The sequence below is a fragment of the Chrysochloris asiatica genome, unplaced genomic scaffold (assembly GCF_000296735.1).
Source record: "Chrysochloris asiatica unplaced genomic scaffold, ChrAsi1.0 scaffold00310, whole genome shotgun sequence".
In the NCBI taxonomy this organism is placed as follows: Eukaryota; Metazoa; Chordata; class Mammalia; order Afrosoricida; family Chrysochloridae; genus Chrysochloris; species Chrysochloris asiatica.
In genome coordinates, this window is record NW_006408828.1 from 1,942,078 (window position 1) to 1,956,776 (window position 14,699).

Consider the following 14,699-nt stretch of genomic DNA (forward strand, 5'->3'; position numbering starts at 1 on the left):
ACTCACTCATCCCTACACACACAGAGATACATACTACATCATCATACATGTGTACTCACTCATCCCTGTATACACAGATACATACTATATCATCACACATGTGTACTCACTCATTCCTGTATATACAGATACATACTACTATATCATCACACATGTATGTACTCAATCATCACTACACACACAGAGATACATACTACATCATCACACACGTACTCACTCATCCCTGTATACACAGATACATACTACTATATCATCACACATGTACTCAATCATCACTACACACACAGATACTACATCATCACACATGTGTACTCACTCATCCCTGTATACACCCAGTACATACTACATCATCACACATGTATGTACTCAATCATTACTACACACACAGAGAGATACATACTATATCATCACATGTGTACTCACTCATCCCTGCACACACACAGATACATATTACATCATCACATGTATACTCAGTAATCCCTGTATACACACAGTAATACTACATCATCACACACGTATTCACTCATGCCTGCACACACAGATACATACTACATCATCACACATGTTTACTCAGTAATCCCTGCACACAGAGATACATACTATATCATCACATGTGTACTCAGTGATCCCCGCACACACACAGATACATACTACATCATCACACATGTGTACTCACTCATCCCTACACACACAGAGATACATACTACATCATCACACACAGAGATACATACTACATCATCACACACGTACTCACTCATCCCAGCACACACACAGACACATACTACATCATCACACGTGTACTCAATATCACTACACACACACAGATACATACTACATCATCACACGTGTACTCAATATCACTACACACACACACAGATACATACTATATCATCACACGTGTATACTCACTCATCCCTGCACACACATACCCTGCACCTGGGAGACCCACCTACCGTCCACCGCAGGCACACCAGCATGTACGCCAGGTTTTCCACTTCGAAGTTCACCAGGGTGAGTAGCGGCGGACCAACTGAGGAAGGGACCCAAGAGAGCTCAGGAGCAGGGCGGGCACTCAGCGTAGTGGGGGTGGGTGTCAGGCAATGGGACTCTGTCACTCCAAGGGCTTAAGTGGTGGTCCCGTCCAGCTGGGCTGACCCTGAATCACTCATAAGGCCTGGTCTGCATTCATTCCCTCAGCGTTTGAGGCCTCCCCTGACGTCCTCGCCCTACCACCTCCCCTGGTCCCTCTTTGGTAGGTCAGCGGTATCACGTCAGCGGCATCACGTTAGCCAAATTCTCTAAGGCTCTGGCCCCCGTGATGTAAGCAGGAAGGGATTCTGGGCAGGGCGGGGGGTGGGGGGGGGCATGATGAGGGATGTCTGCTGAAAGTGGCTGTCCAGGTGGGCAGGACCGGCAGGACGTGTGACCACTCACTCAGGAAGAAGTAGAGGTGTTGGTGGCTGTAAGGCAGATATCTACGCTTCTTCTTGCCGTACTGTGGAGACAGGTGGCAGGCAGGCAGGGTCAGGGTCCAGGGTCAGAAGGCAACTCTAAAACCACTGCCATAGAGCCAATTCCAACTCATAGTGAGCCCACAGGATAAAGCAGAACTGCTCTGCAGGGGTTCCCAGGCTGCAAACTTTAGGACAGCCGGTTGCCACATCTTTCTCCCTCAAACCAACAACCGAGCACTTTCAAGGCAATTCCAGAATCGAGCAAATGGACCCATCTTCCCCAGCAGATGTCAGGGTCAGGGAGCACTGGGGCTGGGCCAGAGCTGGGAACTCAGTGGCTGAGGTCCCCCTCAACTGCAGGCCTGGCCCAAGTGTCCTACCCCTATGCACCTCCGCAGACAACTCTCCCAGGAGGAAGACGGGGGCCACAGTCACATCTGGGTCTTTGTGGAAGACGTTGGGCTTGGCATGGTGCTGGAAGTGACGGAAGTTCCACCAGTGGGCAGAGAAACCCTGTGGGAGGGGAGGGGGCTCTCAGGGTGGGAGCCACGCCCACACACGTGGGCTAACCATGCGTATGCCCAGGCCGCCCCCCTTCCCCACGCTCACTTTCAGCTGCCCCATCACAAACTGCTGGGCCAGGTGGTTCCAATGGGACTTGTGGAAGACTGAGGTATGACCCAGGTCATGCTGCAGACACCAGCTCTGAGCCTGGGGAGGGAGGCAGGGTCAGGATGGGGGTGGGGGCCTGAGGGGCTACACACCCACCATGGTACCTGACTCAGGCCTGTTAAATACGGAGCTTCCTTGAGCTCACTTACAACACGGCCTGACCCCCACATGTGACTGCTGGGCCCCGGGCTGTTTGTCTCTTCACCCATTCATTCACGGGGCCCTTTGGTTGTTCACTCGTCATCCCTTCATTCACCCATCCATCAATGGGGACCGGGGTCACCTGGGAGAGGGCCAGGATGAGGGCAGCGAGAGTGCTGGGCACCCAGCCGGGGCCCAGGAGGTAGATGAGGAGCCAGGCGAACGTCTCCATGGTGAGGATGTGGCCCAGCAGGAACGCGAAGAAGGCAGGGTCAGCTTCGAACAGCTTCATGTCCTCAGCTGTCTGGCGCAGGGCTCGGAAATCCTCCACCAGCTGTGCCTAGGTAGAGGGCTGGTCAGCCAGGGATGCTGTTCCGAGAGTCCCCTGCTGCTCCCCAAGGGGCGTAAGAGAGCATGGGTGTGGAGGAGCCCCTAAATCTGTGGGGTGTGGGAGAAGCTGAGAATCCAGAGTAGGGAAAATACTCAGAGACCAGCTCTTCAAAATTCTCAATGTGGAGGGGACGTTGGGCCCAGAGCAGGGCCCTGAAAGTGTTCAGCCAAGCCAGATATGGTACTGTGGAGGGTCCTATAGGACCACCTACGCCAGAAAATCCAGGTGGAGAGTTCCTGGTGGTGCCCGCCCTCCCCGCCTCCCCTGGGGCCTGACCTCCATCAGAACCCTGCTCACATTCTGGGGTCCATCCTGGCTGGGTTCGTCCACGGCCAGCTCCCCAATCAGCAGAGGCTGCAGGAACTTGCGCACGAAATCCAGGTTGGAGTGGAAGGCACGAAAGGCGTCCTGAAGGAGAACAGACAGTCAGGTGGACAGACAGACAGACAGAGTGGCACCCAGAAGTGACAGGCAGAAACGTTGTGCACAGGATTGCTGATGGACTGACAGGGCAGACAGACAGATGGATAGAAAGTCCACAGGCAGCTGCTGTCACAGAAATAGAACAAAGTGGGTTAGCCTTGCCTGTAAGCCCCTCTGGGCTTCCCCAGACCCTGGGCGTACTCCGTTTGTCACCCCATCTCCTTTGTTCAACACAGGGGTTCCCTCTGCAAACCTGATTGTTGTTGTTAAGTGCCATCGAGTCAGGTCCGACCCATAGCGACCCTGTACAGGGTTTCCGAGGGTGTAAATCTTTACTGGAGTAGAAAGCCTCATCTTTCTCCCGCGGAGTGGCTGGTAGTTTCGAACCGCTGACCTTAAGGTTCACAGCCTGATTCGTAACCACTACACTACCAGAGCTCCTTTGCAAACCTGGTTAAGGGTATAAAAATCTGGTCTTATAGAAAGACTTCCCTGGGAGATTTCAAAGCCATTCACAAAAGAGTTTGGCTTTCTCAGAAGGTCCCAGGAAAGCTTTCTTTAAATCACACATTTCTTCTGGACCAAAGAAGAGTGAAAAAAATTCAAAGACTCAAGGAAACGATTAGTGCAGAAAACGAATGGGTCACATAAACCCACAACTCGGAGACCAGAAGAACTAGAGGGTGCCCGGCTGCCACGGCCGACTGCTCCGATTGGGATCGCAATGAAAAGCCATGAATAAAAAGAAAGAAAAATGTGAAACAAAACTCAAAATCATTTTTAAAAGACCAAGGCTGATAGAGATTGTTGAAACCCCCAAGATCATGGCTTTCCGTCACCTGCATGCCTGGAAATTAACTCACCCCAGTGGTTCAAGTTTCAAACATTGGGCAGGTCTATAATGTGAACAGTAGTACCAGGGAGGCACTCCCTTTAGAACAGTCAGCCATCGAAGATCAAAAGGGCAGCCTTTGCCCATGGAGAATCCTCAGAAAGCAGGAAGGGACAGGAAAGAAGGATGAATGGAAACTGGAAACTCAGGAAGGAAGTGGGAAGAATGCTGTTAGATTGTGGGGATTCCAATCAAGGTCACAGAACAAAAGGTGGATGATTTGTTGAATGGAAGATTAATCTGCTCTATAAACTTTTACCCAAATCACAATAAAAAGCTTAATGCAAACTATAACTATGAATTGCTAGGATCTAATTTATGGTGGCTAAAATTAATCAATTTTTATAGAAAGAGAAATTCTGAAAACAGGAGATTTGTATTCTATAAATACTCTTAAATACTATTCTAATAAATACTCTTAAATGGTTATTTAAAAAATAAACCACACACTTCTCTACTGCCATCGAGTAGAGAAGGTTCTGATTCATTTGTTGGTGAGTGCCATCGAGTTGGTTTCATATAGGGCTTCTGGGTCTATAAATCTTTGCATAAGCAGAAAGTCTCATCTTTCTCCCTCAAAGTGGTTGGTGGATTTGAACTGCTGACCACAGTGTTATCCTACAGTGCCACCAGGGCTCCTCACTGCATGTAAAATAAGACTCAATAACATTGGGGCCACAGATACTTTGCTTTCTGAAAGCAAAGACATAGAATACTTACTGATGAAGATCAAAGACCACAGCCTTCGGTATATAAAAAAAAGAAAACTCCTCACCACTGGACAAATAAAAAAAAATCCATATAAATAGAGAAAAGATTGAAGTTGTTAAAGACTTCATTTTGCTTGGATCAACCACCAACACTCATGGAAGCAGCAATCAAGAAATCAACGCTGTATTGCATTAGGCAAATCTGCTGCACAAGACGTCTTTAAAGTGTTGAAGAGCAAAGATGTCAGTTTGAGGACTAAGGTGTGCCTGACCCAAGCTTTGGTATTTTCAATAACCTCATATACATGCAAAAGTTGGACAGTGAATAAGGAAGATCGTAGAAGAATTGATGCATTTGAGTTATGGCGTTGGAGGAGAATATTAAAGGGGCCATGGACTGCCAGAAGAACAAACCAATCTGTATTGGAAGAAGTACAGTCAGACTGCTCCCTGGAAGTCGGGCTGGCCAGACTTCTTCTCTTATACTTCAGATATATTATCAGGAGGGACCAGCTCCTGGAGGAGGACATCGTACTTGGTTGAGTGGAAAGTCTGCACAAAAGAGGAAGACCACCTCACCCTAAACGAGATGGATTGGCACAGTGGCAGCAGCAATGGACTCAAGCATGGCAATGATTGTGAGGTTGGTGCAGGGTTGCTATGAGTCGGTACCAACTCAACAGCACCTAACAACAGCAATTTTAAGAAACACAAGAATGAGTAAGCGTAAGTAGAAAAACTTGCAAGGGAGGACCACTGGGTCACTCGATGGGAAAATCAGTCAGGGGCCACCCAGACTGAGTTCTTTGTTGGCTTAAGGAACACCCTTTAACAATTAAACTCATTTGAATTAGAAAGTAGGAGCAGAGCTGGTTTCCTTACTCAGAGGCCTCCCATCCTCTCCCAGCCAGTAGGGGGAGCACTATCAGTATCTTCATGTTGGGCTCTGTTCTGACTCAGCAACCCTATGTACAACGGAACAAAACACTGCCCAGTCCTGCACCAACCTCACAATTGTTACACCACTGTGTCAGTCCATCTCATTGGGAGTCTTCCTCTTTTTCCCTGACCCGCCAGTTTACCAAGCATGATGTCCTTCTCCAGGGACTGGTCCCTCTTGATAATGTGTTCAAAGTATGAGAAACAAAGTTATATCATCTTCACTTCTAAGGAGCAATCCGGTTGTTTTGTTTTGTTTAAGTACAGTGAAGTAGGTTCCAACTCATAGTCGACACTTATAGGGTTTTCAAGGAGTGGCTGGTGAGTTTGAACTGCAAACTTTGTGGTTCAAACTGACCTTGTGATCACCAGGACTTCTGAAGCTAATTTGTTTGTTTTTCTGGCAGTCCACGATGATACGATACTCTCGATATTATTAGCCAACACTGTTATTCAAATGCGTTTGTTCTGCCTTCTCGGGTCTTCCTTATTCATTGTCTGACTTAGTCCTCAAAGCGACATCTTTGCTTTTTAACACTTTAAAGAGATCTTTTGTAGTATGTTTACCTAACGCAATATATTGTTTGATTTCTTGACTGTTGCTTTCATGGACATTATTTATGGATCCAAGTAAAACGAAATCCTCGACAATTTCAATGGTTTCTGTGTTGTTGTTTTTTATAATGACACTATTTATTGGTCCAGTTGTGAGGAATTTCTTTTCTTTACATTGAGGTGCAGTCCATCCTGGAGGCTATGGTCTTTGATCTTCATCAGTAAGCATTTTACATCCTCTTCACTTCCATCAAACAAAGTGTGTCTTCTGCATATTGTTGTTGTTGTTGTTGTTAAGTGCCGTCGAGTCGGTTCCGACCCATAGCGACCCTGTACAGGGTTTCCGAGGGTGTAAATTTTTACAGGAGTAGAAAGCCTCATCTTTCTCCCGCGGAGCGGCTGGTAGTTTCGAACTGCTGACCTTAAGGTTCGCAGCCCGATTCGTAACTACTACGCTACCAGAACTCCTTATTACAGGTTGTTAATGAGTCTTCCTCCAAGCTTGATGCCACGTTCTTCTTCACATAATCCAGATTCTCAGATTATTTGCTCAGCACGCAGACAAAGTATGATGAAAGGATTCAGTGCTAATGCATACCTTTTCTGATTTTAAACCACTCAGTATATTCCCTTGTTCTGTTCAAATGACTGCTTCTTGGTCTGTGAACAGGTTCCTCATGAGCACAATTAAGTGTTCTGGAATTCCCATTTTTGGCAATGTTATCTATAGTTTGTTATGATCTACACAGTTGAATGCCTTTGCATAGTCAATAAAGCACAAATAAATCTCTTTCTGGTATTCTCTGCTTTTAGCCAAGCTCCAGCCAACATCAGCAATGATCTACCTCATTCCACATACTCTTCTGAATCCAACTTGAATTTTTGAGAGCTCTTTGTCAATGCACTACTGCAACGGGTTTTGTATTGTTGTTGTTGTTGTTAAGTACCATCAAGTCAGCTCTGACTCAACAACTCTGTATAGGGTTTCCGAGGAGTGGCTGGTGAACTTGAACCATCAACCTTGGTGTTCAAACTGACCTTGCAGTCCAGTGCATTAGCCCACAATGCCACGCTGTATTATCTTCAGCAGAGTTTACCAGCATGTGATACTAACAGTGCTCAATGATTTCCACATTCTACTAGGTTATCTTTCTTTGGAATGGGCACAATTATGGATCTCTTCCAATCAATTGGCCAGGTAGCCTGTCTTCCAAATTTTTTTGGAATACACAAGTGAGCACCTCCAGGGTTGCATCTATTTGTTGAAACGATTCAGATGATATTCCATCCATTCTTGGAGCCATGTTTTTGGCCAATGCCTTCTGAGCAGCTTGCCCTCAACAGCACTGATTCTTGATCATACATTGCCTCTTGGAATGACTGAATATCAACCAATTCACTTTACAGATGAAGAAACTAAGGCCACAGCTCTGAACATGGTACATTTTACTCCCACCATGAAGTTGAGTTCAGTTTATGTGCAGAGCCTCCAGGAAGTAAGCCTGACCCCGCCCTCCCCTCCCCCAGCACCTTCAGTGACTCCAGTGACAGGCTGGCATACACCTTCGGGTCTTCTCCACCCAGCCCCCTTGATCTTACAAGTGTCAATGAATCAGCAGTGGCACCCAAGTGGCCGGGCCCTCTGGACACCTACCTCTGACTCTTCCCACAATTTCATCAGAACCCTGTGGTGCCTGGGCCTTGCTGGCTGTTGGAATTCCTGCCTGAATACAAGCCTGACTTCTCCCCTAATGGGTCACATAAACCCCAGCCTCCACGACTCTGAGACCATAGATGGGGACTGGGAGCAGGACACACCCAGGTAAGGTCATGGCAGAAAACACATATTGGAGTCCAGTGAGGTGACTCTTGACAGGGCATGGCCATCTCTGGGCAGTGAGTGGGAGCAGAGTGTGGACTCCGGGACAAACCCTCTACGTTCATGGCTAGCCCCACTTCTCCCAGGATGCGACCTTGAGCAACCCTCTCCGCTGCCCAACCTTGCTCCAGAGTGTTGGATCCACCCACCCCATCCTGCCTCCTTCCAACATCCATGTAGACAGAATCCCCCATCTTCCAAGTCAAAGAATGAAGCCCCTTTACTTTAAGGGCCCCCAGAAGGCACATCACCTCACTCATGTCCAGCCTCAGTCTCCTCATCTGCAGAATGGGATAACAGTAGTACAGATCCCATAGAATGTAAGTAGACACTAAGTCCTGAACACTCTGAGCTGCCATCACTACGATGCAGCCTCTAGCCACCCACACCCACAGGTCACCAGAGGGGTCACGAGATGAAAGATCTTAGGGCAGAGGGTGGAGCTATCTCCTCTGGGTGACCAGTGTCCAGGAAGAGGAGACCCAGAAGGCCTGCTGGATATTAGATCTTCCCCGCAGCTCTGAATGCTGCAGCCTGAGCAACCCTAGGGGCCACTGGGAAATTCCTCACCCCTGGCCAGGGAGATGGACTTGCCCTCCATAACCCAGGAGTTGTAGAAAGTGGGTTCACAACCGCCATGGACTCAGGGCTTGGGCGGTCTGAACATCAGACACCCAGGAGTCCAGCACCATCCTCACAGATGATCCCAGGAAGAAAGCATGATGAGTTAGCCCCATTACATGGAGATTCACAGGAGAAGGGAGATATCCAAGGTGAGAGAGTGAGACCAGTCCGGCTCCAGATCTAAAGACAACACGGTGTTAAATCTGAAGGCTGCCCTACTGCCCACAGCCGCTCATGTCCTCTGTCCTGACAATGCATGCCCTTCAGGGTCAGTTAATAGCTGCCTCTTTCAAGTGGCCACTCCTGACTGTCCCAGGTGAGGCAGGTTCCTAGCATGCTTTCTCGTAGCCTCATGCCCTCTCCTGGGAGCCTCTGCTTACTCATGAAGCAATTTCCTGGCATTCTCAACTACTCCAAGAGTCCTTGTAATTGCTTACCAGATTTCCTTCTAATTCCCTACAGGACCCGGCCCCTGTTACTCTTCACCTCACTGCCCACTCTGCTTCCCTCAGCCCTCATTCCAGCCATGCTAATGGCCTTGCTGTGCCCTGAACATTCCAGGCAGGGCCCCACCTTTGCTCCACCTGATCCCTCTGCCAGGAACTCCTGCCCATCATAACTCACAGCTATAGGTTAAAGTGGAGTCCTGGTGTGGCACTGTGGGTTAATGCGCTAGACTGCAAAGTCATTTGAACTGCAGAGCCAGTGGTTTAAGCTCACCAGGCGCTCCTCAGAAACCCTATACAGGGTCACTATGGGTTGGACCAACCTGACAGCACTTAACAACAACAGTAACAACATGGTTAATGCACTGGACTGCAAGGTTGGTGGTTCAAGCTTACTAGCTGCTCCTCGGACTATGAATTGGAACTGACTCGACAGCACTTAACAACAACAATAACAACATACCTTTAGAAAAGAGTTTGTCACAGATGAGATACTCATCAGATAGCTGCTGATAGATTTCATGGTTAAAGAATAAACCAATGAGATAAACTTACAGTGGTACATCCAGACAATGGAATACTATGCTACCTTGAAGAATAACAAGGAGGCTGCAAGCCACCGCATAACATGGATGAACCTTGAGGACATTATGTTGAGTGAAATTAGTCAGTCACAAAAGGAGAAATACTGCATAGGACCACTACTGTAAAAGACTAAGAAAAAGGACCCATACTAAAGGTGGGGGGATTCTTTGCTGGCTACTGGGATAGTGTGGGGGGGGCTGAGGGGAGGGAGGAGACGGTGGAGCACAAGGTAGGGAATAGAAGATAGTTTGGGTGCTAGGGAGGGGGGCAATATACAAGAAGGGGAAGGGGAATGGAAGAACAAAGTGGATGGGAAAACAATTAGGCAGGTTTGCATGGGCTAAGTGGGACAGAGGTAAATCATGATGTATACACAACCTTGGAACAACAGGGCTCTGGGATACAGAGATTGAGACATGGTTGGAATGGGGAAAAGGGGGGAATAATGTTAAGATGCTTGGCTGTCTTATGAATCTTGGTTTCCCTGGCATACCATTATAAAATACACACTTTAGGGGAGAGAAAGGAATAGCCAGAAATATCACCATAGAAAGCTTGTAAGTCCATCTTCTGCCTAAAACTGATTGGAATACCTAAAATGGGTCTACAATGTGCCCAGTGAAGGAGGCTTCCTGCGGAGCCTCTGCATTACATAAGACTATAGGTGGAAGCCTGAACCACATCCAGAATGTTCAGAAGTGGGAAATTCCCACTTGAAAGGACAAGCAGACCAGCTTGGAGTGGCTAGCAGAACAGAAGATACTTCTTGAAAGAAAGACTGACAGGAAAAATACAAAACAATATAGGCAGACCAACTGATTACTATAAGAACAAGCAAGTTGCTTGTCCAGGAGACAGCAAGGCAAGTGGTCAGGTCCCCTCAGGGCAAACCCCCTTCCAAGACTAAGACTTAATGGGAATACATGCTCTGATTGGCGACCACGTTCGTCACCGATAAGGGGAAGTGAGAGAAAAACAGCAATGAAGTTGCGAGCTAAGCCCTACAATGTTCAATAGACTCTTGTGAACCCAGGTGGAGACCTGGTTGGCCAGCAGCGTGGCAAGACCTGGTGACTCTTGGGCCCAGAGTCAGTGACATAGCCACAGAGGACTAGAATGGAGAGTGAAGCATTCAGCTGATAAGAAGAGAGGGCATATCCATAAGAACACCCACACTTGCAGATAATGCCCACTTGACCTGGCTTCAATGACTGGATGATCAGAGCTCAACTAGAAGAAGACAGAAGAGGGAAAAAAGAGTAATCTAATAATAATTTGATAAACTTGACCTACACCTATGGATGCAGTAGCTCAAAAGAGGAAACAAATCTTTACAACGAGGATCATTCCCGCCCCCTCCATACACAGAGTAGACAGGGATGGGCAACTTGGACATTGGATACCCAAAATGGGGGGCTTCAAAGGCAAAAAGTGACTGGCTTACAAGTTTGCAAGAGGGAATCTAGATCCAGAGGGCGTGGAGGAAGGAAGAATCTCCACTGAGTAGTATCCAGTCTGTCTAGGCGGGGCTGATGAAAGGAAATGCAGATAGGTCTCTTGTGAAACAATAGTGAATAATTGTTATCAGGACTGATTGTGAGGGTTGGAAATGTAAAGGTAGATTAGATGTTTTGTAACAAAAGGAGGGGAGTAATTAACTTTGCAATCTAGGAGTGGAGGTCCCTGGGACCATCAAGGGAGAAGAGCGGTGTGTGGGACCCTACCCAGAGAAGCAGTGATGCCAGAGATGGAGGCAGAGACAATGACGTGGAGAGATGGTGCAGCTGGGGACTTTAGATCCAGAGAGGGAGAGGGGCTGTGTGCTGATGACTGGGAATGAGGTTTGGGGAGGGGGGCAGGCTTTTAGGTTATACCCTGTGGTTGGTTGATGATGCATGGAGGGGATTGTAACAATGGCAATGAAACGATATATGATAGGATGAATGTATAACTAATGTTCTCCCATGTAAACTATCACATAACTCACAATAAAACATTAAAAAAAAATGAACCAATGAAATAAACCAAGCGGTGGTGGAGGTTAAAGAACAGAAGAATGAATGAATGAAACAATGAAGTGACAGTTTAGTCAGGTGGTTAAGAGTGTGGGCTGTTCATTCAAATACCAGATCAGGCACTGAATTTTGAATTACTTGGACTTGTTGAGCCTCAGTTTTCTCATCTGTAAAATGGGAATAAAAATAATAGGATCTATGACATAGGAGCATCTCAAAAATTAAAGAAAGGAGAGAGTGTCTATAAACCAAGTGCCAAGTTTAGTAGGTGATCATGCCCTACTGTGGACTACGGGTGGACTATGGCAGCAGTGGCCTGGCCACGTCCCTGCCTGACTGGTCCTGCTGTTCTCAAGTCACCAAGGACTTGTCGTCAGACTTGGCTGCAGGCCCAGCACGCTGTCCCTGGGCACTGGCTCTGTATCTCAGGATGGCCCCAGGATAACTTCATGGCTCAGGCACTCTGGGAATTTCCTGGCAGGAAAGTTTCTGTCGCCTGGGCACGAGGACAATGATGGGTGGGTGACATTGGTCAGAGATGGCCTGGAACAGAGCCCTGGGAAGAAGGCTGACTCATCCCCATCCAGGGGTATCTGGGGTCTGGGCTCAGCCATATACCTACCAGGGCAAAGAGCCGATTCAACCTCTGGTCTGCCTCAAGGGCCATCCACTCACAGCCCCTGTGGCCCAAATGGACCAGGTCGTTCTGGCAATTCCAGCTCAGTTTGGGGGCACTGAAGGAGTTAAGAGATGGCCTCAAGCAACCTTTTCCTCTATCAGAAAGCACCATCCTAACCTCAGTACTCACTATTTGGCCTATGCCCCCATTTTACAGGTTAGGAAACTGAGGCTTAGAGGAGTGATATACCTGCCAGGACCCAGCCCAGACAGCCCGAACTTTTGCTTTTTAAACGGAACTTGGAAAGCAGACTTTGCTGACTGGGAATCCGTCCACGAGCTGTCAGATGGAGAGGCGCAAGGTTTCCGGCTAAATGCAAGACCCGGACCTCCCAGCATGCGCTAGGGCATTAAGGCAGAAATCGCATGTTATCAATGCTTTACGTGTTTCTTCCCTTCACCTGCCCCATCTTGTCCTACAGGACAGGAGTTGAGAAAGGCCAGGGGAAGGACCCATAGGACCTCACAGAACAGCCAGAGTTCAGACAGGCTGAAGGGGCTGGGGTTACCATCCCGCACGCCTCTTAGGCCCTCGCAGAAGTGCGCGCGCGCACACACAAACGTGTGCAGGTGTCTATACATAGAGACTCCCGCCCTCCCCTCATACATGCAGGCATTCCCGCACACACACCTCCCCTCTACCCCTTCACACACACACACATGTAGGCACGCACGTGTGTCCCCACGTCTGGTATGGAGTTGGCACATTCACAGGCCTCTTCAACTCGGGCTGGGCTGCCATCCCTGCCAACGCCCAACCCTCAGATCCCACGGGCCTGGCTTTGTGCCTATGTCTAGAGCATTCGTACTTGTCTCCAAGTGGTTGCTGACCCTCACCCCTCCTCGAAGTTGGGAAGAGGGGCATTTCCCCCAAACAAGTCCAGCAAAGACTGCGCAGTGCAGGGACTAAAGCAGTGGGCAGAGAGCAGGCAGCCCTGACCAGAAGGGGGCGGGCAGCTGGAACGCGAAACCTTTTCTCTTGCTGCCTAAAAGGCTCCCCATTAGGAAGTCATCCACTTGAAGACTTTCCTGGTACCCAGTGCCTGGAGCTTGGATGATCAAGGACAGGACATTGTGGACCCCGTCCTGGTGGACAAAGGGAAAGGAATAGCATTCCAAAATGCTCCTCCTCTGCCCGCCTCCTACCAGCATCCAGTTTCACTGGGCCAGGCCACCATCCTTCTTGGCCAAGAAAAAGCCAGGATCCCCAGGGGCCAGTCTGTTCCCGGGGAAACTATGCTTCCGGAGGGGCCCACCCTGGCTGGTTGGCACCGACCTCCCACGTGCAGCTGCCAGCTCAAGAGAAGTGACTCACTGCCCACCCTCCACCCCGCCCCCAGACACTCACAGCAGCTCTGAGGAAAGCTACCGACCTCTCATCCCTGGCCAGCTCTGCTGCCCAGCCCTCAGCCTCTGACCGCACCTCCTTGCCCTGCTCTGGCACCCAGCAAGCACCCAGCAAGGGGGATCTGGCCCGAGGGACCTAAAACTGAGACAGGGAACTTGAGAGCAACAGGAGGGCCCGACGTCCACCACGACACACCCACCCGAGAGCCCCCTCCTACCCTACAGACCTGCCTCAGCCCGGCCTTGGTACAAGGTCCACCCTAAAGGGTCCCGGCAGACCCCTACCACTGTCTGTCAGCCCACTCTGGCTGTACTAGCAGATCAGAGGTCACGCGGGGAGGAAGGATGCTCAGTCCGGCAGGTGAAGCGGGGTGCAGCACCCACAAACCAGGCCAGAGCGAACAACAGTAGGCTGGGTCACCGCGGCGGGGGCTTGCTTACCGTGGCGTCCTCGGCGCCGTGGTGGCCAATGAGGCGGCTGCCCCCTGGATGCTTCTGCGTCCAGCGGCTAATATCGTAAACGCGACGTTCGATGACCAGCCACTTGTCGCCGGGCAAGTCGTGCGTGCGGATCTGCTCCCAGCGGAAGGTGGGCAGCGGCATCCCCCGCGGCCCCGGCCCCCTATCGGGCTCCCCGACGCCGCCCATGGCCGCGTACCCAAGTCCGCGGGACCCTGGATGTGTCCGAGCCGAGTCCAGGCTAGAAGCTGCGCCCCAGGTCGCGGTCCCGCGCTGCCGCCGCTGGCCCCGGCGCGCGCCCCGCCCGTGCCGTGCGGCCGCCGTACGAACGCGCGCCCGCTGGTCTCCGCGCAGGAACTTTGCTTGTAACGGACTGACAGCCGCTCGCCCTCTGTACAGCCGTCACCGCTGCTATTGGTACGCACCCGGCCCCGCCCCGGAGGGCCACGGTCTGGCCCCGCCCACGCGGGGGACCGGGGACTGGACCCC

General features: G+C 49.9%; 1 protein-coding gene across 1 annotated transcript in view; it reads right to left on the reverse strand.

The window, feature by feature from the left end:
• The window catches only part of FADS3 (fatty acid desaturase 3), a 16,828-nt gene extending 2,429 nt beyond the window's left edge, over positions 1-14,399 (reverse strand). Inside the window, exons 1-7 of the mRNA XM_006875004.1 lie at positions 14,193-14,399; positions 2,956-3,066; positions 2,410-2,607; positions 2,064-2,165; positions 1,845-1,967; positions 1,435-1,495; positions 954-1,030 (exon numbers count right to left, since the gene is read on the reverse strand). Of these exons, the coding sequence (XP_006875066.1) occupies positions 954-1,030; positions 1,435-1,495; positions 1,845-1,967; positions 2,064-2,165; positions 2,410-2,607; positions 2,956-3,066; positions 14,193-14,399 (879 nt within the window). The remainder of the gene's footprint in view (positions 1-953; positions 1,031-1,434; positions 1,496-1,844; positions 1,968-2,063; positions 2,166-2,409; positions 2,608-2,955; positions 3,067-14,192) is intronic.
• Positions 14,400-14,699: the final 300 nt, after the last annotated feature.